Source organism: Leucopleurus acutus, assembly GCF_964270905.1.
Source record: "Leucopleurus acutus genome assembly, chromosome: 17".
NCBI lineage: Eukaryota > Metazoa > Chordata > Mammalia > Artiodactyla > Delphinidae > Leucopleurus > Leucopleurus acutus.
Genome location: NC_139159.1, coordinates 23,775,582 through 23,787,482, shown reverse-complemented (window position 1 = coordinate 23,787,482; position 11,901 = coordinate 23,775,582). Strand labels below are relative to the sequence as shown.

Sequence of the window (11,901 nt, the reverse complement as noted above, 5' to 3'; positions counted from 1 at the left end):
AAAATGTTGAGGTCTTTAAATAATCATTCACTTAGAAATAATTCCGAGCTCAGACTATGTGCCAGGAATTTTATCTGAATATAATTTGTAGTCTCTAATGTGAAGTTTTCCCAAATGTTAGATACTTATTGAATGAGTTTGTTATGGGGAAGATAACTGAAATGAAAGCTGAGGAGCCCTGGTCTAAACTTGACTGCAAAGTCCTTATAGTTCCCTCTCTGGGAATCAATTCTGTATTAATTATCTCCTAAATCTTTATATATTGTCCTCTCAACAGCTGTTGGGACATGTGTCAAGAAGGCTGTCTTTTGCATGTCTTTCCCTAAGACTCTAAAACAGACCTAATGATGCGTGGAAAATTAGTATTTTCTTATTGCCAAACTGATTCTACTGGAAAAAAGAAAAAACATTCAGAAGGTCGTATTAATAGCACGTAAGGCACCATGCAACTATGGAGCCTATCTTTTATTCACTTTAATTAACTGAATAGATTTCCTGTAGTCCATTTTTAAATTTTCCTTAGTTCAAAATTCACTTAGGACATAGACTAAGATCTGAAGGACCTCTAATTTTCTTATCTAACTATATAGATAGATCCAATAACTGAATTTCCTACACCAGCTTCCAAACATTGGTCTGTGATGACTTGTAGTGAAAAAGAAAAGCGCTCAAGTAACAATTTTTTCCATAAAGATAAACATGATTTTCTAAGTTTCAACTGTGCTCATTTTGGTGTCAAAATATCCTTCACGAGATATTTACACAAAATTTTATCAACATTCTAAGCAAAACAAAAAGTTGATAACTACAATGGTCAAAACAAATTACAACAAAAAATCCACCTTGAAATAGAATTTTTTGGTCAATACTGCCTTAGCCAAAATGCTTCTCAGGTAATCTTTCATTTTATTTAGGACATCTCCAGTGGTGAGGGGTGGGGGTTGGTTTTTTCCGGGAGTAATCCCACTGCCTTTTTTTTTTTTTTTTTTTTGCGGTACGCGGGCCTCTCACTGTTGTGGCCTCTCCCTTTGCGGAGCACAGGCTCCGGAAGCGCAGGCTCAGCGGCCATGGCTCACGGGCCCAGCCGCTCCGCTGCACGTGGGATCTTCCCGGACCGGGGCACGAACCCATGTCCCCTGCATCAGCAGGCGGACTCTCAACCACTGCGCCACCAGGGAAGCCCCCACTGCATCTTTATTTATTAAAAACTGCTTTTTAACCTTGAGCACTCTGAGCAGTTCCAATCCTAATCCCTTGGAACCGTAGAGAGTCTATCTATATAAACCAATAGAATATATCTAATTCTGCCACATGACAGTTCTTTTAAAAGTTTAAAGATACTAAGAATTATATGCAATACAGGCATCCCATCCAGTAATTCACTGTTTTCCAAACTAAATCAAAACTCATTTCTTTAATAATTAAAAGTCTGGATATCTAGTTATTCTATGATTTCCTTTGGGCTATTACTAATACCAGCACCACAAAAACCTTTTAAAAGTATGTTTTTTCTGTATTATTAAAAAGTTTCAAAGACTTGAAATTTATATATTTACTTATAATCCATTAATCCACTAGTATGCAGCAAATATGAGATGAAGTAGTTCACGTTTGCTTTTCAACCCATTTCCAAAAGTATGTATATTTCAGGAGGAGTATTTCAATGTTTTCTACAACCTGTAGAGAATTCCAAAAAAGTAATAAAGATGAAAGACAATATGTGGATTACAAATCACTGCTATTAATTAAAGCAGCTCTCCAAGCATTACTAGGAGGTAGTTTGGGTCTTTTATGCACTTCACATAAAAAGAGACAAACCAAAAAACCCTTAATATTCTGCAATTCAAACTTGTAAACCTTAAGTCCAGAGGTATCTGAATTATACATAAGTCAAATTTTACAAAGGTGTTCCCGACCCCAATTAGTCTAAGTTAGTATACGTTAAAAGCAAGGAAATCTGAATTAAATGTCAGAGTCAACAAAATTCACAAAGCCAGAAGCAGTTCAGTGCTCACAAGTTTATATTTTTAGGTTTGATAAAGATTCTTGTGTATTTTCTAAATACACAGACAAAACAGTTGTGGAAGTTTACATACATGTCTTAGGACACTTATACTAGGTAGGTAAATTACATTAAAAAATTGGTCTTCGTAAAAGATCTTCCCAAAGAGCTTTTACAAACAGCAGGCAGAAGAAAGTGTTCTTTTATGTTTACAGTGTTTAAAATGCTGATTCTCCCATTTCATAATGGCCTCAACCATCCCTCTCCTAAACCCAAAATGTTTTTCTCAATAGCCAGCATATTCCAAATTTTAAGTACCCAATGTCATAAAATTCAGAGCTAGAAAACATCTTTTAAAGTGTGCTTATCCCTAGTACGTTTTAAACTACCTTGAACAGTTCAACTTCACTTGAAAAGTAGGGATACAGCAAGAAAAAAAAAAACCTTTCCATTTAAAATCCTAAAGTGACTAAGAAAAAACACCTGTTAGTTCTAAGCATGTATATTATGTACCATAGTTAAGTTTAAGGATCCGGGTGACTGAACGGCACAAAAACTGGGGTTCACATCTAGTTCTTCAGTTAAAAATCATCCTTTTAAAAATGAAAATGCTATAGCCAATTAACAGCATGTGCTACACTGAGGTTGGGTATCTTGTTTATAATCATGTGATACAACAATTGCTGTACTAGGAGGAAAAAGTATTAAGGATATTTGGGGGAGGAAGGATTAGACATTCAAATTGCTAACATAGCTGTTTCACAGGGAAAAGATGTCTCCACAGACAGACCCCTTTACAAGAGCTAAAATCCTACAAAAGTTGGGGCAATAGAGCCTCCTAAAAAGAGCATGGGCTTCAGAATCAGACCTGGTCCAAATCCAGCTCTACCACTTAGTAACTGTGTTACATGAGTCAAATTAAATTAAGCAAATTTCAATGGAGCCTTTCCTCTTCTATAAAATGGAGACAATAGCACCTACTTATAGGGAATTTGATAAGATAATGTAAAGCGCATGGCACGTGCAGGCACTAAAAAAAATGCTAGCTTTTGGAATTATTCAGAAAAGTAACTTTTTCATCCTATGTTAACATCCTAAAAACATAAATAAAACTTACTGGTTTTAAATTTTATGATTTTTAAGACCCATCTTCCATCACACTTTCCCCTATTATACTACTCCAGTCATCTTCAGGCCTTTTACAGCACATTGTATTACTACAAATTTCTAAGCCCCGATCTTTTCATTCCCTATTTTCTCCCTATTCTCCACCCCTTTCCCCACTTCTTTTCGTCTTGGTTTTCCATGTATTATTAAACAACTAAGATGTGTCATGCCCCTATTATGCACCAGGCAGTGTTCTAAGCGCTTTACATGAATTAACACTCTTCCTTCATTAGGATGGCTCTACCAAAACCAGTTCATGTTTTCCCCCCAAATTGCAAAGCTACTCATTACTGTTCAGTTTCCCCTTCCTATAATGTTTTTTTTAGCTCTTAATTGCTATGGTGTTAAAATTTAGCAAAGTATCTAGTGAATATGAAAAATGAGGGCCAATAACAATGAAAAATCAGGGACCGTATGAAGTAACTGTCTCTGAGACTCGTAAGAAAGAATACATGATCTTGATTTATGAGGGTCTGTTACTACAAAATGAATAGGAAATGAACAGTTTATACTCTTCCTCTTCATTAAATAAAAGCTCTAAAATATTTTTCATTTAAAATATAAGTTACAAGAGAAAAATTCAGCAAATGCGTAACACATAATTCCGCCAGGGCTCCACAGACAAAATTTTGAGTGTTCCATTGTTACCTCTCTGAGACCAATCATAAGTTCTTAGTATCTATCAACTTCCTGAAATTGTACTGTAAGTCAGAAAAAGAATATACTTAAAAAAATAGAAACATCCAGTAGTATACCTTAGTACTAAACTATTTTTTTTAAAAAGATCTGGAAGGGAAAAGGCAGTCCCCTCGAGATCATGAAACAAAATAAGTTAGGCAGTCAGCAAGTAGAAAAATCTGTCAATTCTGTTTCTGGTAAAATGTTTACTTTAAAGACGAAATTTTTATATAGGCTGAGGCTAATATATTCAAGAGTATAAACATTTTTCCTTTGGATTACCTTTCTAAAAACAAACTCTTAAAGTATATTTCAGTTGACTAAAAATATAGCCAAATCTGTCACAACACAACATAAAAGGTAATGGACAATAATTATAGAATATTTTAAATTAACAGTAACAAGCCATCTACATCAAACCTTGTTTCCAACTAAAACCAAAACAAAAGCACAACAATCCCGTAGTGTACCAAGAGTGTATTTCAATTTACTGTATGCAATCTAACAAAAATTTGGTCATAATTTACCAGATATACATAAATGATTTAAGTAGTAAAAGAAAATTCAGTTTAAAGAGAATAAGTTCATATCTTAAGGAAAAGTAAAAGTACATTAAGAATGTAAAGCCAAGTCCAGTTTCTATGCAATAAGTGAACTGTAGTTCACTTCAGTGAATCTAATAAAGCAGACTTAGGTGATTTTTAGATATATATCTTTTCTCTTTAATATATATTTATATATAGACAGATCTACCAATTGTAAACTATGGTTTATTTTAAAGGAGAGGGATAAATGGGATGAAAGAAATCTTTATACTATACTTACATATTCACAAAGCAGAACATTTTACGTTTAAAATACTTTTCCATTCATAGTATCTTTGCCCAACTAACGTCTACTTTGGACCCAACCAGAATTACATTTTACTCATTTGTCTAGAACATTGAGAAAAAGATGTACTCTTCAGTCTTAAACAAAAGTCAAACCAAAACTATCCATGTCGGTTTTTCAGTTTTGTAGAAACTATGATAAAGTTTAGGTGACAAATGATGCATCTAACCATGTAACTGTACTGTATCTTTCTTTGATTTATCCAAGCAGAAGCATCAGTGTCTAACATTAAACCATTTTTCTACTGAAATCAGAGACAGTAAGAAAGCCTGTCTCTTAAAAAACCTATCATCTTTTCAACTTTGATGGGATGGAGCACCAAAAGGATTATGTCTGCCAAAGTGTACTTTGCAATTTTCTCCACACGACTAGCATAATTTAGTTACCTGATATAAAATAGGAAAATATACTCAATTTCTATTTAAAAGAAAGCTGAAAATATGATATCCCTCAATCTTATATAATATACAATATGTTCCTGATAAATGTTGTGCATGTTAATATCAATTACGTGAAATGCTGCTGTGAGTCAATCAGCTAATTCATCTGTCATCAGGCTAAACAAGTCTGGCAATTTCAACTTAACACATCACCCCCTTGTACCCTGAAGAATTTAGTTAACAGAATAAAAATTGTAAAGCCTCTCAATGCTTTATTTGTAAGATTTTTGCAGATTGTTGAATCATGGTGACTACTAGAAAGACTATATATATATATATCAAGATGTAGTGACTTCGAGGAAATGAAAAATAAATTAACTAAATTATCTATCATAATTTCAAACACTGAATACCCCAGTAAGTATGAAACAAAAGAGAATGCACTTTTTGTGTTAATTTTAATGATAAAAAGGGCACAGGAGTAAAAACCTGATATTTCACTTATATTGCATAACAAGCTAACCAAAACTGGACATGAAGGATAAATTATAAAACAAATCATTTTATCTATGACTTTTCTTTCGATTAGATTTGTCTTTTCAAATAGGACTGAGGTATAGTACACCGGCAAAAATAAAAAGAAGCGAACAAGAGTAGTGCCAAAGTAACAGATACCCAAAACCGAATGCCTTGTCAGAAAACGTCATATAGTAACCATTTATCAGATTAGAGCAGCAGGAGAAAGTTACTTCTAAATCATAATCATTTTAGTGGTATTTGTCAACCTCACCATGGTACTTTGCAACATCATTCTTCATTTGTAAAGTAGTATAATTCATGTCAAAAAGGAAAAGGGGAATGGAGGAAGTCAGTTAGTTCATTCCAATAAATTACCTCTCCAGTTCGTATAAACATGCCCATCAGCACAAAATTGAGAAATAATAGCTAAGACTAGAAGAGACTTGGTTTAAGTTATGAAGCAAATTAAAATGGAAAATACAGAAAAGTAGAACCAATGGGGTTGAAAAGGCCCCTCACTGAACATCTGTATTAAAAAAAATAAAATTAATAAAAATAAAAATAGAAACAAAACTCTACTAGTACAAACTAGCCTGAGTGGTTTGATGGACAGAGTAATTAGGTCAGCTGTCACTGTACTCTTAATAATGGATTTTCTTAATTCATGTTAAAGTGGCACATGAATGTAAGCTTTTTTAAGAACAGGTACTATATTTCCATAGGACCCAAATAGTTACTGTATATCCTATAAATAAAAAATATTTTTACTTTGATAACTGACTGAAGATGTGTGGACTCCATGTAATCCAACCACAAGGTTGTCTGCTGTACAGTCCTGTGCAAATATAAAAAAAAATTTTTTTTGCTATAAGGCTTTGACCCTACAGTTTTCACAGCAACATAACTACCATCCAGCATGTACCATATTTTGCAAGCCTTCAAGTTCAACAGTTCAAATTGTTGATTCATATTATGTCCAAATGCAGCATCCTTGAGGAGTATAGTAGGTCAGTTAGTCATCTAGAGACATACAAACATCTCCGGACTCATCCCATCGAGATGCATCATTCTGATCTTCTCCATCATCAGCCAGCTCTTCATCAGCTTCTCCACCTCCGTTCCCCTCATATTCTTCATCCCGAGGGAAATCTGTATCCTGTCCCTGATCTACACCTTCTTGCCCTCCTGGTTGTGATTTATCTGCACAGTCTACACAAACACCATAGCGTCGAGATCCATGTCTTATTCCAACACTGGCTGCTAACATGAAGATCTTCTTACACACCATACATTTGTATTTTTTATCCTTTTTATGCACCTAATTGAAGGGGGAAAAATCCAATGTAAGGATAGTACAGACAATATAATACATTTGAACCATTCAAATTAAACCTCCCATTTAACAATGAGTAAATACATCATCTTTCTGTATAAAGTTCAGTACTGGTTCATAAATCACATTCACTGTTTAAAGCAATTTACTTAATATAATCTACCTTCCTTAAATTTGCAGGTAATAGTGTTAAAATATCTTAAGCTTCACCGACACAAATATAGTTTATCTCAAAGATCATTTACATTTAAAGTTACTTACCAGGGAATGTCTTTTTACATGTTCTCTGCGAGTAAACAGTTTCCCACAAATATCACAGCTAAATGATCTGACTCCCGTATGAATGAGCAAATGCCTTTTTAGTGTTCGTCTGTATTTGGCTACATAGCTACAATGAGGGCATTTTAACTTGTTCATGATTAGAGATGATTCACCTTTGAGAATTAAAAAACAAACAAAAAAAGCACTTATTATATATTAAACAGAAAACTGCTATCAAAAGCTTGTCTATTCTTGAGAACAGGGATCATTATAGGGCTACTACTATCTGAGTTTTTTAGAACCCAGAATGTGGAAGCTTTTAATTGATAAAAAGTATTAAATTCTATAGATATTTGACTAATACTTGCCATTTTCCCAAGTTTCTTGTTTTGGCCAAGATTCAGGCAATAATCCATACTTGAAATCGTTAGAAGCACCTGGTATCAATCCATACTTGAAATCATTTGAAGTACCTGGTAGCAATCCATACTTGAAATCGCTTGAAGGGCCAGGCATCAGGCCATACTTGAAATCATGTGAAGGACCTAAAACAATTGAAAAGTGATCCTGATGTAATGATGGTAATTAAGATCTGTCTCTTATGAGGATTAAAAAAATCTACATTTTATGATAGAACAGCTTAATATAAAATAGCTGAATTAAAACTATATTTTAGTCTAAAACTGAGATGGCCTCATACCTTATTATCCCAATTTATAATATCCTGGTTGGCAGGCTATTAGAATAGAAAACAAACTAAAGTTTAAAATATAATTCAACCACAGAAAAAAAGATCAGTAAAATAAAAATACTATTTAATGGTATGTGGAGCCCACATGAAACTACCCTTTTAAATAGCTGCTGTTTCTAACTATACTATCACTTAAGACCAGTAGCAGCTGTGGAATGGGAAACCCAGCTGTGGAATGGGATCGTCTCCTATCAGTAGAGAAGAAATGGGCTAAGGATGAAGAATATAAATATAGGGTAATTACAAATGTAAAGTTCTTGTATTATTAGACCCTTGTTTGTTGTTTCAGATGCACTGGTGCAAGGTAACGGGGAATCTGGGGGTTCATCAACACCTCTCTACTGTCACCCTTAAATAAATAAAAGTCTGGAAAGTAGACTCAATGAGCCTTAGGGAATTTGTGCCTGGGGATCTTCAGACAAGCTAAAGTAGGAATCATCTCCTCTGCATTTAATTCCATCTTCAATATGTATGTAATTCCTCGGATCCAGGAATCCTCTGGCAATGTGAAGATATCCAGAATCCCCCATAACTACTGCCATCCTATTCCAATCAACCATCAACTGCTGCCTCTGGATTATCTTCAATAGCCATCTGCTTGTCTCCCAGCTCACACTGTGCTGCCTTCCTAGAGTTTATTCTAAACAGCAATCAGAGATTCTTTCAAAACTTTAAATCAGAGCAAGTACTAACCATCTTACTCATAGTACAAGCCAAAGACTTCCAATATACTACAAAGCCTTACCTGACCTAGCCCTTGATTCCAAACCACCCCCTTGGTTACTCTATTCCAATCATACTGGCCTCTGTGCTGTTCCACCATGATAAATTGGCTCCCACTTTAAGGCCTTTGCACTTACTCCTTCCCCTGCCTAGAACACTGCTTTCTAGGATATATGCACAGCACACTCGTGCAGCAATTTAATAATTTTCCTCCCATATACACGATTTTATAAAACAATGCTTGCCAAATGAGTTTTCTAAGAATTCAATTTCCTGTATCTACTTGCCAGATACACTGCCTCTTTTAAAAATTAAAAGAACTTAAGATTTCCCTCTTAAGGAAAAATTGAAAGTATCAATACCCAACAATACAAAAAGGTCTTAAGGTATTTAAAAATTGCAATTCATTACTACTATTGTGATTGTTTTGTACTTGGAATGCCTTCACCCACTTTTTTCTTAATGTTAGGAAAGCCCTCTGAATCCATAATTATATAATTTAACTGTAATACTGCTTGGGGTAAAGTTTCAGAATCCTAAAGTGAGACACCATATCTATGTGTGTGTGACAGAGATAAGGTTGGGAGTAGTAGCCTGTGAAAGTCCATCAATTTTCAGTTTCACATTTCTACATAAAGTTTGAGTTTTATGATTCATAGCTCTTGTCCAAATCAGTACAAAACAAAGTAAGTTCTAAGAGCAAGGACTGTGCCTGTTAATCACCTCAGTATTTCTAATGTCCAAAACATACACCATTCAATTATTTGTTGAATAAATGTATCTAGCAAAGTGCTAACATGTACTATTTTTTACTTGCTCAAAAAACTTGGAAAACTAACCTCATAAATCATGTTAAATATGCTAATATCCAACAAAATATTATTCACTGCATAAGAATAAAGACAGCAGCCCTAAAACAAGTGATGAATTGATAACTCAAGATTCAGAATTGAAGATTTTTAACACTTGCAATGTTTCTCTAGACCTACAGTAAGATACAATAAAAAGCATCCATGGTCCAGGTAAGAAAACCATATCTGGAATACAAAATGGTAATTCAAATTAAGAAAGCCTCATCTCAAACTTCTTTCATCTCTCCAGATTCTTATAACCAGTACAAATTACTTTTAGGAAGTATAAGAGCAACTTGAACCAAGGTATTGCGCCTTTGAGTGGGAGGGAGAAAAAGGATACTTTGGAGTTAGGGGATGCAGAAAATTAAAATACAATTGTTACAAATAAAGAACAGGAGACTTCAGGCTTCCCTGGTGGCGCAGTGGTTGAGAATCTGCCTGCCAATGCAGGGGACACGGGTTTGAGCCGTGGCCTGGGAAGTTCCCACATGCCGCGGAGCAACTAAGCCCGTGCGCCACAGCTACTGAGCCTGCACGACTGGAGCCTGTGCTCTGCAACAAGAGAAGGCCGCAACAGTGAGAGGCCTGTGCACCGCGATGAAGAGTGGCCCCCGCTCGCCACAAGTAGAGAAAGCCCTCGCACAGAAACGAAGACCCAACACAGCCAAAAATAAATAAATAAATTAAAAAAAAAAAAGAACAGGAGACTTCAAAAACAAAAGAAAGCCACAACCCAAACAAACCAAAATTTAAATACCCAGAATTGGCAGTACCAACTGACTAGTATCACGGCAGTACCCGCCCACCCAAGAAAATTGTGCCAAAGAATTTAGAAAACAAATATACAGTAAAAGTAAACACACAAACAGCAAACTTCAGGTAACTGTTTTGGATTGCAAAGGATAGATTTAATGTTCAAACAATCTGTTAAAACACCCATTTGAAAACTGAAAAAGGTATTTCCTTTGCAATTCATAAAACTGAAGGATCATTAAGGTTATTCAGTTCTATAATTGTGCTTACTGTTTAATAATCTTCTGGGTACATTATTCCATAATGGCAAAGTAAGAAGAAAGCACTTTTTTTTTGACGTCAAAACCGTAACACAGGGGCTTCCCTGGTGGCGCAGTGGTTGGGAGTCCGCCTGCCGATGCAGGGGACTGGGTTCATGCCCTGGTCCGGGAGGATCCCGCATGCCGCGGAGCGGCTGGACCCGTGGGCCATGGCCGCTGGGCCTGCACATCCAGAGCCTGTGCTCCGCAGCGGGAGAGGCCACAGCGGTGAGAGGCCCGCGTACCGCAAAAACAAAACAAAACAAAACAAAAACAAAAACGTAACACAAGGGATCTCAGTTGCAAAAATACTATTTTTTTTTTTTTGGCTGCACCATGCAATTTGCAGGATATCTTAGTTCCCCGACCAGGGATTAAACCCATGCTCCCTGCAGTGGAAGCACAGAATCCTAACCACTGGACCGCCAGGGAATTCCCCCAAATGCTCATTAATGGATTAGAATGTCCCCTAAAGAGAAAGGACTCTAAATCAAGGATTTGCTTTTTGAGAATGAAATAAATTATATGGACCATCCTCCACTGAATATGTTTATGTGCACAAATTTAAATTTTACATCTGAATTCACATGCCAAACTAAATAAACCCATTCTTGAACCAGATTTCTAAAACAAGAAAGCAAGTGCAATAAAGTACTCTTGGCACTATTAGTGATTTTCTGTACGAGAGACAAGTGTTCAAAATTCAATGCATCTAATCTGTAAACTGCTAACTTCAAAATCTTTGTAAATTCTTTTCAACAGTTAGGAGAAAACCACCTTAAGGCAGTTTCTTCAGAATTATGGCTTAATTTTGGTCTGTGCACACTGTATATTCGGAAGTCCCGGAGAGTTTTCTGTAAAACCACAGTTGTCCCGGTCCCCATCAATTGTTTATAAAGATTTCCAAAGCTACAGAAACTGAATCACTGAATATCCCATATCCTTTTATGTATCTTCAACAAATGTTAGTTTTGTCACATGTGCTTTCGCTCTATGTATACATATACATACCTTTGTGTACTATTTGAAAACAACTTCTATGCTTCATCACTTCACCCCTAAACACAGCATGCATCTTTTAGAACTTCCTCCTATATAAACCATAGTGCCTTTATCACATCCAAGAATTTTAAAAATTGTTAAGACTATCATTTAACCCAGACTACATATTCACCTTTCCAACTATCCCCCAAATGCCTCTTCATTGTTTTCTTTTTTGGATCAATGATATAATAAAAGATTGACATAATGCTGGATTTGGAGAGATTTGTCTTTTTTTCTCCTCATGAT

The 11,901-nt window shown here is 35.4% G+C and overlaps 1 protein-coding gene across 1 annotated transcript in view; it reads right to left on the bottom strand.

The window, feature by feature from the left end:
- Positions 1–2,010: 2,010 nt before the first annotated feature.
- The window catches only part of ZBTB10 (zinc finger and BTB domain containing 10), a gene marked incomplete at its 5' end in the record, with an annotated part of 34,327 nt that continues 24,436 nt past the window's right edge, over positions 2,011–11,901 (bottom strand). The window contains 3 exons of the mRNA XM_082858868.1: positions 2,011–6,955; positions 7,232–7,404; positions 7,600–7,776. Coding sequence (XP_082714994.1) covers positions 6,650–6,955; positions 7,232–7,404; positions 7,600–7,776 — 656 coding nt within the window. The 3' untranslated portion in view covers positions 2,011–6,649. The remainder of the gene's footprint in view (positions 6,956–7,231; positions 7,405–7,599; positions 7,777–11,901) is intronic.